At 34.0% G+C, this 15,829-nt stretch overlaps 2 protein-coding genes across 3 annotated transcripts in view; one reads left to right on the forward strand and one right to left on the reverse strand.

Moving 5' to 3' along the window:
• The window catches only part of LOC108976330 (dromyosuppressin), an 11,388-nt gene extending 3,591 nt beyond the window's left edge, over positions 1–7,797 (forward strand). Inside the window, exons 1-3 of one of the 2 annotated variants that reach the window (XM_018945357.1) lie at positions 5,898–5,985; positions 7,228–7,436; positions 7,517–7,797. In XM_018945357.1, coding sequence (XP_018800902.1) covers positions 7,229–7,436; positions 7,517–7,593 — 285 coding nt within the window. In that variant the 5' untranslated portion in view covers positions 5,898–5,985; position 7,228 and the 3' untranslated portion in view covers positions 7,594–7,797. Of the gene's footprint in view, positions 1–5,897; positions 5,986–7,227; positions 7,437–7,516 lie in introns of those variants that run through there. The other variant, XM_018945356.1, reaches the window with a different exon arrangement.
• A 1,352-nt stretch (positions 7,798–9,149) lies between these two features.
• Positions 9,150–11,115, reverse strand: LOC108976323 (golgin-84). The gene is made up of 2 exons (XM_018945349.1): positions 9,536–11,115; positions 9,150–9,461 (listed from the first exon to the last, which is right to left on the reverse strand). Exons 1-2 carry the CDS (start codon positions 11,031–11,033, stop codon positions 9,247–9,249), a joined length of 1,713 nt encoding a protein of 570 aa, XP_018800894.1. The 5' UTR covers positions 11,034–11,115; the 3' UTR covers positions 9,150–9,246.
• Between the last annotated feature and the right edge of the window lie 4,714 nt (positions 11,116–15,829).

Consider the following 15,829-nt stretch of genomic DNA (forward strand, 5'->3'; position numbering starts at 1 on the left):
ATGGAGCCAGGAAATACGTGTACCAAGTTTCATCATGATATCTCAATTTTTACTCAAGTTACAGCTTGCACGGACGAACGAACAGACGGACGGACAGACAGACAGACATCCGGATTTCAACTCTACTCGTCACCCTGATCACTTTGGTATATATAACCCTATATCTGACTCTTTTAGTTTTAGGGCTTACAAACAATCGTTATGTGAACAAAATTATAATACTCTCTTTAGCAACTTTGTTGCGAGAGTATAAAAAAAACCTCCCAGTAGCATATCTAACATGAAAGTGCTACTAATAATAATCCAACAATCTCCAAGTCAATTTAAAGCTTGTAAGGAAGATCTTCTATTTGTAGGCGACTTTGAGCGTGGTATGAAAACTACGACTACGATAAGTAAATACTATTATTATATACATATAGGTAATATACGATAAGTAAATACTATTATTATATACATATAGGTAATATTTTTATATGAATAGGAACAGCATTAATGAGATTACAGTCAACCTTCGCATTCGTGTTTCAATCATTTGCATGCCCTTCGGCCTGTTAAGCGACAGCTGTTCGTATTATACGCAAAGTAAATTAAATTGCTGGCATTAAATGCGCCTAATCTGCTCAAAGTATGCAACACAATGTTGTGATCGCTAAGCAACCGATAATGACACGCTAATGCGCCATAAAGTATGCAACACTTTCATCATTTCATCACGTGCCTGAGCCGGAAGCAACGCTTAAGAGCGGCACTTTATTAAGATTATTGACGAATTTAACTTTCAGTTTCTAACTTATTGTCATTAGCACTCGTCTTTCTTGTTGTACGCCTTTGCGGCCGTTTTGCAACACCACCTGTACTGTGTAAACAGCAAATTAATAGCGTGCAGATTTCGCAAAATGCAATCGTGATGGTAATTTTTATCCATTATCCTCTTAACCTACCGTCTTAGTGCCGTTARAAGTTAGTGGCAGACGAACGTTCGCACTCATATGTATTCGTTGTGCGTCGTATGTCATTTGCCAACTGTCAACAACACACAATATAGTTGTTTGCCGGCAAGGAAACGCGTGCTTTACTTATRTGTGCCTTGACTATGTTGATATTAGTCAGTCTTGCGGGCCAGTGAGCGGTAGTTTTTATTTTAGAAATAAAGCATTTATGGCAAATTCAAACTCGTTAGTGTCTGGGTTTTAGAGATTTTATTTTTTTACTGAGTGTATCATGAAGCGAAGCTTTGTTGAGTAAATGCTAAAGTTTGAGTGTCACWTCTTTTGTTTTATTACTGGCCCTTTATTGGTATTAGATTAATTTTAAGACACTAAGAAACATATTCATTATGCATTCAAAGGAAAAATATAGTAAAATAATTAGCTAGCTATTTTTTGTACTGAAAGTTAATTTATGTATTCATTATAATTTCAAATACACACTAACAATGCGGCGATATGCTATTGTTTCGAACCATCAAGTATCTAATACYTATAATCTTGTTACTGGTTCATGAAAAATTTTCTGCCAACTAAGAAAAAAGCGCTTTAAATATTGTGATGTCGTGGAAAGTATAATTTGTTTCGCTCTATAAAACTACGCTAGAGTTCATAACTAGTAGGAAGTAATAATGGAACTCAATAGGCGACGAATTGAACGGAAAGTGTAATTTAACGACTGCCATTAACGAGATATTCCATTAGCTAAAGCATTGTTTTACTACATAGTAGTACTGTTAGCGCTATACTTTTTACTGTAAACGCAGAATAAGATTTGTGGTTACTACAAAATGGTGCGGAGTTGGTTCCATACTCTAAAACATACATATGTGTATGTGCACAGCTAGTCTACACTTCCCTACCGGGTGTCTACTGAAAGCGTGTATGCGACTGGTACGGTTTGTTAAAGCTCCAAACTGTCTCAAAAAAGTCTAAGTCTAAGCATATTTATCAGCCTACAATTTGTAGCTTTGAGCGTAAGCCCTTCTAAGCTGCACTATGTACATATGAGTATATGCTAATATACATATGCATGSCGTTGATTATTCGCCTATGCGTTGCGCACGTTCTCGCTAGTTGCTGGTTGCATTAGCTGTACTTTCGTTCGGCATTTACCAGCATATGGTACGTGTATAGCTGTGTAAGCATTGTAAAWGCGCCAGCCTTGATTTGATGGATCATTTGCACTTGCCTGCGTTGGCATTTGCTCTATTGACAGTTAATCCAATGCAAGTATGAACCAACAGGCATATTACCATGAAAGATTTTTATGCCATGAAAGTATAAAGTCACTTTTCTTAGCTAGATAATATTTAAAGAAATAGGTATTATTAAGAGGAAACTGGTGTGGTGTGGTTAGTATACTAAAATAMAATTTTATAGGAACGATCATAACTCATAAATGTATTCAAAAGAGAGTTGTTACGTCATCTTATGATGGAAACTTAGTATGTAAAATAAATCCAAATACATTATGCGCAAGATTTGATGAGCATTGTCATATAATTTATCTTTGGTATACTAATATTATAAAGAGGAATGATTTGATTGTTTGTTTGTAATGAATAGCATACGAAACTACTTCACGTATTTTAAAAACTCTTTCACCTTTAGGAACCTACGCTATCTCCGATGAAYATARGCTATATTASTACTATGAGCAAAAATTAGTAAAACTTTGTTCATAATTTTAATTTATTCTTTAAAATATATGTCATCTCTCTCAAARTAATCCCCCTTGGTCACAAAACACTTGTGTCAACGCTTTTTCCAATCCTCACAACAGCTAAAGTAAATTTCCGGAATAACCTTCAATGCGGAAGGCAGTCGATTGAGACTGCTGAATAGACAGACGTCACTCGGATTAGGCGAATTCGGTGTTTGCGGTACGATATTGGTTGCAAATTTGGCGAAAAACTCACAAAGAATCAATGCAGTATGCGACGGTCCATTATCGTGGTGCCCAAATCAAGAGTTGCAGGCCGATAATTCCGTCMTCTTTTTACGAAAGGCTTCGCGCAAACGACGCATAACACTCAATTAGTATTCCTTGTTGACAGTTTGGTGGGTCAGAGGGAATTCGAACTGCAATACATTCAAAATCGAAGATAATTATCAACATAAATTTAAGACGATTGATCGTCTGTTTCCGGGTCGTAAGCATTGATCCAAGACTCGTCGCCAGTAAAAACACGTCTTACGACATCCAGGCAGTCGGAAAGCGTTCACAGATGTTAACTCGCGAAGTCTTTCAAAAGAACTTAGTGATCGTGCTTTAACTTTTCTTAGGAACCCAAATGAACTTTCAAAATTGTTATCATTGATCATTCCGATATTCCAACGATGCCGGTAAGATCTCTGACTATTAATCGTCGATTYTCTAGCACCAAAATGACAATAAATCACCCGTAGCTTTTTATTGATATAGCGTTATATATGTACCTGTAACCTATATTTATCTTACAGGGCTAGCATATCATAGCAAATTGGCACACATAACCTCCTTCTTTTGTGCCCAAAAAATAAGGTGATATTTGGATTTGGAGAATTATTTTTTTTTTTAGGTTGGTAGTACTGTCAGTCATATTTATGTCAAATTTCATGTCAATATATTAATTAGTGTTTGAGATACGTGTCGCTTTGTGAGCTGCTAAAAGTGAGTTTTTCATTTTTTGCGATGTCGAAATTTGTTGAGCAAAGAATTTGCATTAAATGATGATTTCGGCAAACATTCAACCCATATCGTTCCGCAAACCACCGTATTCACCTGATCTGGCGCAATGCGACTTCTGGCTGTTCACCAAGCTCAAAAGACCGCTCCGGGACACCATTTTTATACGATAGAGGAGATTCAAGCCGCATCGAACACGGAACTGAAGGCCATCCCGGAAAGTGACTACAACCAGCGTTTCGAAGATTGGAAAATMCATTGGCATAATGCACTACATCTATTGGGGATTACTTTGAAGGGGATGAAATTGATTTGGAAGAATAAATAAAGAATTTTCAAAATAAATACAATGYCACCTTATTTTATATATATTATATTTTTTTTGCACAGTATATAAACTACTGTTTGACTCCTTCGTTTTCTGAAAATCGATCGTTATGTGATGAACAKCATTTAAACTGTAGAGCTTCTTGGTTTTTGTATTAAAACAAAAAAAAAGAAAAGTGCATTGTATATCATTAACTATATTTTGCCCAGCAGGAATCGATATAGAAATATTACAAAGTGTTCTGCATTATTTTAAATCTTAAAATAGCTGCTCTTTACTCGTATTATTTTAAATGTTTATATATACTCTTTTACACATTTATATTAGGCGTCTTCGATTCACTTCTTGAAGCGTGCTCGCTCGTTCTTCCATCGCTATTTGGATTTGGGCATAATTCAACCATTGCTTGTTCTATTCGCCAATTTCCAAGGTATGGCGAATCGAAGACAACAATTAACATTTCTGCATATTAGGCTCATGCAATTAATAGTCGAGTCTTTATGGAGATTAGATGATTTATTTATGGCATATAATCAAASCTGCACTTGCAACCGACCCAGCAATGAGTAGTGCTAATATATTTACATATTTAGTAGAAATTGAGCAACAAATTAATGTAAATACCAYTTGATTGAAATGAAGAAAAAATTTAAAGAATTTAAATTGCACATACTTTCAAATGTAGAAAAAATGCGATTTTTTTGCATAACTTTCTGAGAAGGGTGCTTACATACATACATACATGTATGTACTATTATTATTACCATTGCATTTTAATTGTAAACTAAAACGAAGGGAAACATTTCTGAAAGTTCAAATTCTAATGTAATTTCCAGCAGGAAAACCAAGATAAATCGAAGGTTAGTTACAATAGCAAAGAAAGCTKTAACTCCCCCTCATTTTGCATTGAGGAAGCAAGAAAAACAATATCCTTGTTGCACCRAGAAAAGGAAACTTAAAGTATATTTATTGTGGTAGAATTGACAGAACTAGCACAAAGTATGCAAATTATACCGCAAAACAGACAAAGGAAAAGTTTACTTAAATAGAAAGGAACGAAGGGGTGATGTTCATATTACATTACTGTTAATTTTGTTGATTTATGATTTGTKTATACATACACATATGCTGATAGTTTTCTCAGCATTGCCAATTGGAGGCAAAAACCATGACCTAACGTTTTCTATTAATAACGGTCACATCTATTCTGCGAATACAATGGATTAAGTGGTCATAAATAGAAGGAGTTCAGGTGTARGGTAGGAGCTTTAACTGTTAGTTAGAGATAGAGAAAGGCAGTGGGCATGTCAAATACACTTGTGGCTTTTTTAGATTTCTTATGAAAGTTTCCTTGTTTTGATGTGGTATAAGCATAAATTAGAAAGGGTGGGTCTAACATATATAACTAGTTCAGAATATTTTTTAAAACGAAATTGATTATTTTCTTAACGGTAAAACCTACTGCATTCACCATGYGCCAAATCTTGGAGAAGACCCATGAAAAGAGAATAGAGACATACCACCCCTACGTCGATTTTAAAGTTGCTTTTGATAGAATGCAAACGCGGCTCTGTGCCGCGATGTCTGAATTTGGTATTCCTGCAAAACTAACATGGACCTYAACAACCGCGCCGTTAGTTCTACTTTATCCAAACTGGACAAATAAGCGAAACAAATGGGTCTGGTAGTGAACAAAGGCAAGACGAAATAGAGGAAGAGGAAGAGCTCCACTCCGTTGGAAAGACCAGGTGGAGAAGGACCTGGCTTCGCTTGGAATCTCCATTTGGTGGCACAATGTGAAAAGAAGAAACCACTGGCGCGATATTGTTAACTCGGCTATAATCGCGTAGGCGGTGTCTACGCCAGTAAAGAAGAAGAATATGAGTACCTGCATTGAAAAATATTCAAACAGATATTAACTTTATTGGATAATTCGAAATTAACCTAAGCACTTCTAGCGCTCATAAGAGAGGCGAAAGAGTGTTAAGACCTCAGACGTATGARCTCCATATTTGACCGAAAATTTAATCGATCACCATATTTGATTAGATGTTTTGTTAATTTTTTTGGTTGTTATCTATTTAAAAGTGTTATTACTAAAAACAATCTTTTTGCAAGAGAGGTGACTACGGTGAGCATCAAACCAACCAATTAAGAGGACACGCTGCTCAAAAAGAGAGGCAACCAAAACAAATGGCCGATATTGTTGCAGTTTCACGTTCGAAGTTCATCAATCATCGCTGGCTTGGTGGCATAGACCATAGACTTGACGTAGCACTACAGCAAATAATCTAATGGCGTCAAATTGCAAGACCGAGGCGACTAATTGACTAGGACATTTCGTGAGATCGATTGTGACATTCGCTCTGTGGCTTKTGGCGCYGTCGTTTTGGAACCACTTATTGTCCAAGTCCATTTTATCCAATTAGGGACAAAACTATTCGGTTATCAGTGAGCGGTAGCAATTCCCATGCACAGTAACGTGCCAGTTTTGATGATCATGGAAGAAGTACGGCCCAATGACACCGCTGGCCCATAAACGGCACCAAACCGTAAATTTTTCGGGATGCAATGGAGACTCGTGGAATACGTGTGGATCTCTACCTGACCAATAACGACCATTATTAACGAAGTCATTCAGCCAGAAATGATCCACATCGCTGAAGATGGTTTTCGATGAAATTTTAATCATTTTCAATTTGTTGCTCAGCCTAATTCACGAACCTACGACACTTCTGGGGATCACACGGCTTCAGTTCTTGCGTAAATTTCATCTTGTAAGGTCAAAATCTTTTCGCAAAATTCGCCATAACGACGTCACAGAGATTCCCAACGCKTCAGAGCACAGTGTGAGAGACGCATTGCTTGATGCGCTAGCAGTAACAATATTCTTGGCACTACGGGCACTTCTTTGTCTCACTGGCACGGCAGCATTTTGTACTGTGCCTTTGGATTCAAATTCTTCCACTAGACGCTCAATTGTTGATCTGACAGGACGATTATAACGGTCATAAATTGGACATAGCGCTCTTAAAGTTGAGGCCACTGACTCCGAATTTCAGTAGAAAATTTTAATAATTGAAAAACCCGTTACATAAAATAATACTCGCTCTTTCGAATAAACTATTAATATAACAAAAAATTAACAGTAGACATATTTAAAAAAATATTTAGAACTATATTTAGCTACAAGAGAAGACATTACTCAAAAAAAGACATATTTTTTTATATGCTTTCAGCATGTCAAGCCAAATGTTCGTAATCGTTTGCTTCGCCACCCTTTTGATCGCCGCTGCGCAATCCAGCAACGCTATGGCTGTGCCACCATTCTGCCAATCGGGCATGGTCGAGGATATGCCACCACATATCCAAAAAGTCTGCTCGGCACTCAACAATTCGGAACAATTGGCTACAGCGTTGAAATCGTACTTGAATAGCGAGGCGGCAGGTAAAATAATTCTTTTTGAGATTTTTGAAAATATCATATTATAAATACTTATGCGCTAAATGTATGCTCTCACACATTAGCTCTGCTGACCGATCAGGCGCCCTTGAAGCGTTCCGATGTTGATCACGTTTTCTTGCGTTTCGGTAAAAGGCGTTAAATTTCCAGCGCCGATAATGTTGCCACCGCCACCAATACATATTAACCAACAGTTGACCGTTGATGGACGCTATGATTTGCAACACAAACACACAAACACTCAAGCACGACCGCCATGTGAATAACCAACAATAAMAAACGACCAATTATTGCAAATGAAAATTAAAGAAATTCGCTTTAATTTAATCAAAATTATCTAACCATAAAATAAATTAAATATTATAGCAAAATTTTATGGCAAAATACAAAATGCGAATACTAAATTTGCAAACAAAAATATTTTAAAATAAAAAAAAAATATGAAATTTATTAAACTAATTATTAAAGTAAACAAATATTTTGTATGTATGTATAACACAAATTCTTAAGTTGATCTCTTTATAAAGAATTACAATTTTCTGTACTTGTGCATCTGGAATATATGCTTATATATAATATATGCGTATACACGTCAGAAATGTTGGGAGCTTGTAAAAATCGAAAAAAAAACTATAAAACAATTTTTAAAACTAATTGTTGTTTTTATTGTTTATTGTGTTAGGCGAAATGAATACACAAATAAAGCTACGCATATTGGACAACCTAATTAAAAATAAAAAAAAATTAAAAATATATTTACTAAAAATATATAAAATAGCACGAGGGAGCGGAGACCGCAGATATTTATAAATAAGCAAAAACATATACATACATATACTTGTATATATATCAACGTTTGTACTCACTATTAAAAGGCATCATTGAACGCAAAAAATTTTACATTTAACATTTTTGGCGCATATAATGAATATGTATGTAGTTATAAGTTATCGGAAATAATAATGCAGACCCGCAGATAAAGATGTATTTTGCAACAACTAAATATAAACATATGTATATAAATGTAATAAAGCTATTATTTTCAATAAAGTGAATTGTTTCCTCTSAAATATTACAAACAAAACAAAAAACGATTTTTATTTTGGTAGAGTCACTAGATAATCGATAGAAACCCACAGACCGAGAGTATATCTGACAAGGAAAAATTTTCCAAAAAACCATTCGTTCGTAGACAAATGTATGGAGAATAACGACCAGCTAGGAAGGCTTTTTGTTTCTCTCAAAATGCTTTAAAAACAATGTAGTTTATAAGTTATGCCATTTAGGCATTTTTTACTGTCTACTTTGTTGTTGTACTTGTAGTATTAAAATAAGGAAAAAAAACTTTATATCCGCTGCACCGAAATTAGAATACCTTTCAGAAATAAGAAAGTTTCCATACAAGCACTTGATTTTGATCAGTCAGTTCTTACGTTAGCTATATGGTATAGTGATCTGATCTAAAAAAAAAATCGAAAGTTGTAAAGCTGACTCCGATAATGTTCTAGGCCAATTTTCGTGAATATATCGCGTCAAATCACTAAATCTGTACCAATAATTAATAAATTTACGTATAATTCACTTCGAATATAATATTTTCTTAATTCCGCTAAATATGAAAAATATAATATTAACTAGAAAATTGTTCCCTTTATATATATATAACAGATCAGCTAGACATGAATAATATATGGATAWCAATACTATACACAATATATTTTTAGGATTAACACTAGTAAATATTAAATATTTGACTACATATTGATGTGGTAAGTAGATATTAAAAATAATAGTTTTAATTTGGAGACGATGACATCAACACAAACATAACCCAAAAGTGCAAGAGGCCAACATACATGAGCACAAATATGCGCATGAGCGGATAACGTCGCAGGAAGGCGCCCAAACGTATACCAGCAGAATCGAGTGAAGAGTAGACACGTTTAACACGACGAGCTACACGATTGTCGAAAGGATTCTCACGCATCAGAAGTGGAAACTGTGCTTTGACTACAAATATAAATAAAGTGTAAAATAATAATATGCAAATCTATGTAAATATAGGTTTACATGCAGGTACTTACTGTCATCAGTTGTATTGGAGAGCAATGAATTACGCGAAACTGGCTTATTATTATATGCATATTGCTGCTGCAGTTGATCTTGCATTTTTTCCAGTTGTATGCGTAAAGCATTCCGGTCGGATGWGATACGTTCCACAGTTTGTTGTTTATCCACCAATGTTTGTGTGAGCACCTTAATGCGTTCATCAAAGGTATCTACCGCTGCACCATCTGCGACATGCATTGTTGCGTTGCGCCTTTGCACCTCAGCACGTAGCTTTTCTAATTGTGCATCCTTTTCTTGTAGCCGTGTCGCAGCTGCAGCCATTTGATTACTGAGCTGCTGTCGTAATTTTGCCAACTCTTGCGCTTGTATACGTTGTTCTGATTCAGTTGCGAGTAAACGTTCACGTTCTGTACGCAATTCTTTTCTTAAGGTTTCCTCTGCGGCGCGTGTACTTGCAATATATGTGGTGTGTTGTTCATTAACCATTTGCCAATCACGTCGTAATTCTTCTAATTGCATACGCAATGTACGACTTTCATCTACGGTTTGCTGATGTTCATGCTTTAAAGCGTCCAGCTCCATTTGCACCAAACGCAAATCATTTTCATCTTCGCTTTTTGTTGCTGAGCCAGCCGACACGCCATTTGCTTTTAGTTCGGCTATAAGATTGTCCTTCATTTGCAATGAGTACTGCGCTTTATGCCGATATTCTTGCAGTTCCTTYCGGAGCTGCTCTGTTTCCATCATTTGCATTTGTAATTTATGCGCCGTCTCCAAGTACTCTTGTTGCAGTTTAGCTAAATTAGCTTCGAGCTCTGAAATGGTGTGGGCATATGCATTGTTAGCATCCTGTGCTTTGCTCTGTTCATATTGTGCTTGATCTCGCTCTTCGGTTAAACGTTGTAATAGTGTCTCCAAACCTTGTATTTTTGTTAGAAATGCAGTTTTTTCATTATCACGGTTTATTCTTGTCAAACGTGCTTTCAAGTCGTCACGTTCGTTAGTAATTTCGTTTAATGCAATTTTAAATGCCATCAACTCTTGACTTTCATGCGTTCCAGTTAGAAGAGTTCCTTCAGTAGCCACCTTTTTCAGTAAGCCATGTTGCGGACTTGTTTCCTCCACTTCAATCGCCACAGCATCGGGGCGCGAATTAATGGAACTGCGTCGTGAAGAGACAGCAGAGTTTATGTGCCATTCAACTTTATCACTTGCTTCTACTGATTCAGGCAATGCAGTGCGATATGAAGCATTTAATACCTCTGTATCACCTTCTACTGATCTACTCATATTGGTAATAAGATTGCTTTTTGTTTTSATTGGGGAAAATGCTGTTTTCAATGACAATTTACTATTGGATAAGTTGCGTCGCACCGTTTCTAAAGCACTACCTTCGCTACTATCACCATCGTCACCTGAGGTGGCTGCTACTTGCAAAGCTGTAGCGGCATTTTGATCTATCTTATTTAAAATGTTTTCGGCTTTATCTGCTAAGCCCGATATCCAAGCCATTTTTGTGTTGTCGTGGCGTTAATTAGTGAATTTTTGTTTTTATTTGAAAGTAAACAAAATATGTTTTCGCTTTGACACTATCAAATTGTTCTTTTTTTATTGCAGGTGTCAAAACGGTTCTTAGGAGAATCAGCTGATTTTAGGAAATATTTAAATTTATATACTAATGGTGCAGTTAGACTTCACCGTATAGGTAACAGACGTAGTAGAATGAGCAAAAGTTAGTCCAGCATTTCATTATACAGTGGTTGCCATACTTCTTGGTTAGCTTTTATTTATATGACGGTAAGGTCTATTTAGTGATTGCGCAGTTACACCATTCAAATAAGTTTTCTGTCTAAAATGTTTATTAAATTTTTCTTATTCGACATTAAGAGTCCGAAAAGTAGCAGATATTATTTAGTATAGGGTTTTTTCGAATTTCTGTAATATATCTCACAGATTGACTTWTATTTTCAATAAAAAGTTCACAAACAGAACTGGAGTTCACATATTCCGCATCTAGGGACTTGAATCGTTTTGGTCCGATGTGGGTAAGTTTTTTTCATAAGGTTACACACCCCAAAGGCACTTATCGTGCAAAGTTTCAAAGTGTCTATATTTGTATATTGGAATTTTTAAGCAATTGAAAAGTAAAGCCCTCTTCCGACGCGCTAAGAACAAACTAAAAATCCTTCATAATTTCCGTCCTGATATATGGTGCGGATGCATGTACAATAACATTATCTAATGATTCGSTCTATAAGCGTTCGAGAGAAAGTTCTTTGTAAATTGACAACAACGAGTACCGATGTCGATGGAACGATACATTTACATTCGATAGATATACATCAACATTTACATAATTTAGCGAATCAAGAGAAGATGGATGAGAACGCTCCAGCTTTGAAAGTTTTCAGTTCAGTACCCGCCGGCCGAAGCTGAAGAAGAGAAGAGCTCCACTTCGTTGGAGAGATCAGGTGGAGAAGGACTAGGCTGCACTTGGTATCTCCAATTGGCAAAAAATAGTGAAAGAAAGAAACGGCCGCTATAACCGAGTAAGCGATGTCTATGCCAGTAAAGAAGAGAAGGAATCATATGTAATTTAAAATTTTGTTATATAAGTAGTCGTGGCTGTAGTTCGCTTTCCTCTATTATCAGACTGTAGCATATTAATAACAGAAAAWTTTTGTTGAAATCGGTCGAACAGGTCCCGAYGTGATTTTACGTAAAAGTAGTTGAACTCATGCACATTGTTCAGATTTGATACCGGCTCTTATAAAGCCTTCTCACACCAACTTGAGTGTACAAATATAATGTTTCTGGCGTAGTTATTTATTGATTTATCATTGTTAGCGGTTTTTAAGAAAACCGTTACCATGGGWAGTGGCAATTTAGCGATTAATGACATTTTATGGTCTTGACAGCGGTTCRATCACGCCCACARCTTGCTCGGACGACAGAAGGCCCGACAGACAGCCACCGGATTTCCACAGATATCATATGTCCTGACACTACATTCAATCACGGACCCTTTGTTTTTTCGCTTCATTGTTTTAGTATGAACTGTCGTGCAAAACGAGGAAATTGTATGTGAATGGGCGTTTAAGTTTGTTAAAATTTTAATTTTAAAATAAAATCTTTTTTAATTCTTTATTATATGTATGCTTGGGATTAAATTTTTCGGGATTACAAATTGAAAAAAACAATTGAAATTCAGCAATTCGTTAAGCAATATTTGCAACTCTGTTATGAACATACATATGGTCATGTGCAAATGCTTACCTTATTACGTTAGCAGTTGCGGGCAAAATGTTTATTTTAAAATGTATATATTAATTTAATGTTTATAAACGTTATTAAAACTACGAAATTGTTTAAAAAATATGTTTATTGAGTCATCTGCAGTACAGGTGTTATTTAATTTTTTACACATAAACGAAAAATAGTAAAAAAGGGATAAAATTAAATAAATCGGCTCATAAGAACAAAAAAAAAAATTTAAACAAACGAAATAAAATAACTTTCGTTGGAAAAAATAAAGCAATAAATTCGTTTCAATCAGTAATTTTAAGTTTGTGTCTTGAATCTTTAGTGTTTTAATTATTTTATTTCAATTTATAATTATTTAATATAAATGTGTATATAAATCAGTCTTCATAATGGCTTGTATATATTACTGGAGTGCTGTTGTTTTCGATCATTTGAAATAAACTTTCACATAAGTACATTTTTGGTAAGAAATTTTTAGTCAGAAGTTTAGTCAACTATTTTTTTTTATGAAAAAATCGATATTATTTAATCGAGTAAACTTTACAAAATGATCTGCTTTCAACTAAATTTTTTTTCTATCTTTGCACTTCTTTGTTTTATGTCATCGCGTTTGTGTGCATTCGCTTTAAGAATATTTGGTCTATATGTTTTATTTCCTAAGAGCTTTCTAACAAAGCAATTGTTGGCAATTACAGCATTTGTTGCGTTTTCAACGTTTATTAAAATTTGTGTTTTCTGTTCTTTAAGTATTTTTTCTTTGTCAGTTTTAATAGAAGCTTTGCGCTTTATTATAATTTTTTTGTACTGCATTTGATAAATTTATTGTTTGCATATTTCAATATTAAAATCAGTCTTTCACTATATACTTAGTTGATATTTCCTTTTTATTAGCTTATTCGCCAAAACATTTTTCGCAGAGAACAATTGTCAGACATTCTGTATATATTGCAGCCGAAATTAGTTGCTTCGTTTCTTATATCTTCTTAGTTAAGATTTTGCTTGTAATTGCAAGCGTGTTGCAGAAATGTCTTTTCAGATTTTATATTCAGACAACCATTACTATTGAGTTGTTTTGTTATGAATATTTTAGTAACAATAGCACGCTGTTATAATTTCTCATATGTATATTTTCTTTCTTAATTTTTTATTTAATTCATATTGTTTATCTATTGCACTTATCTAATGCCTTGGTTATTTTTTTTTTTTTTGATCAAAAAATCATAAATTTGTAATAATAAATCAATGAGATACAAACAGAAACAGTTGTAAACTATATATTGGTATAATTTTAACAAAAATTAAACAAGTTTAACAAAACATATAGATATGTATGTATGTAATTCAAAGGAATTTAAAATTTACCATTCCTTGGTTTATCCATTTTTGAATTCTTTCTTGCATCCGGGTTGAGCAAATCTTTTATTTTCTGTTTTTAATTATTTTTTTTCTTTGTTTCGTTTATGGTAAAACTTTTTTATATCACTTATAACGCCTTTCAGCCTGTAAAGCAGAGAACTAAACTAAGAAGTTATTTTTCTTATATGTATGTTTGTAGGTAGGGAGCAGTGACTTTGGGCATTGCGCACTTCAATTAATCACAATAATATCACAGTTTGTTATTTGCACTTACCATTCTTCACTTTCTATTAGTTAAGTAGATTTCTTTAATATATATTCCATAATTTTCGTTAAAAAAAATGTACAGATCGTGTAAACGTTTCGTGAATTATTAACAGTAAAAAAAATACGTTTGGTACGCTGTATGTATGGATCATTTCAAGGTAATTTTCTGAGATAGTGTTCTGATATTTTCAAAAATTCAATTACATCATTAATAAATTTCGGTTTCTTCGCTGCATATTTTAAATGGAACAGTACATTTTTATGTATGCCCATTTTTGATTTCAACAAATGAAAAAATGTCTAATTCAATAGAGATTTTGCAATTTTACGATTTTAACACGAATAGTTCTGAAATAACATGTTACAAGTAGTTTAAGTCGACTTAGACTAAGGTMAATTTTTTGATCTCTAATAAAAATTAAGTATTTTCAATACATATATTTCAACATAATTCGTAGCTTTCAACTTCGAGTCGCGAATTAAGTGAATTGGTATAACTTTAATTTTCGCCATTAAATAAAGCCGACTTAGGCTACTTTCACCTACTGTTGATTTAATTAATATTGGTATAGGTTTMATTCTCGGGGTATACTTTTCCACTGTGTTCAAATGGATTGTCCTTGATTTTGTTATTATTTTTTTTTTTTTGATATTTTTAACACATGTTTTCAGTTTAGTTCAGGCTCTAATCGCATATTTAGCTAATATGAAATTTCCAGCAGCAATTAATATTTGCAAAACATCAACGTTATCGCTGAACATGCTTTTTATGATACATATTAACGCTGAAACACACTGTGTTTCTAATTGTTTTGAGTATTTATAAAATACATATTTTCACAAATTCGATTAAGATGTTTAATACTGAATTTATATAATAATCATATTCTTCACAATCTGTTTTTAACTTAAATTGACTTTAGAGCACTTTTTTCGAATTTTTTGTAGCTTATGTATTACTTATGAAAACTTCCAATTTGAAAATATTGAATGTTTCTTCATWTTTCATCATGCTCCTTTGTCATATCTTGTGATGGCAACGTATAATTATTGAGATAATTATATCATTMGATTTTTAGCAACACCAAGATATGAAATTATATTTAAATAAAAATATTATAAAAAAAATAAATATGTTTGTACGACCAGATAATTAGACTCGGTGATGCCTTAAATTATACTGTAAAACAGTTCTTCTTTGACCAATTTGAGGGTTAAGGAGGTATCCGTGGTCTAACAGTGGTGGCTCGATTTTTGTCATCAGTTGTATAAAAGTTTTCTTTTGTTGTTCCAAGGATTGTAATTTTACAAAAGTTTTTTGATTAGTCYAGATCTGGATTGCAAATCTTCTACTTCAAAATTGTTAATCTCAAAATCGAAAATTTTCCTATATGTGATTTGAAATTAGATTTTAAATTTTT

This window comes from Bactrocera latifrons, unplaced genomic scaffold, assembly GCF_001853355.1.
Source record: "Bactrocera latifrons isolate USDA-ARS-PBARC rearing strain unplaced genomic scaffold, ASM185335v1 scaffold_75, whole genome shotgun sequence".
Classification (NCBI taxonomy): Eukaryota; Metazoa; Arthropoda; class Insecta; order Diptera; family Tephritidae; genus Bactrocera; species Bactrocera latifrons.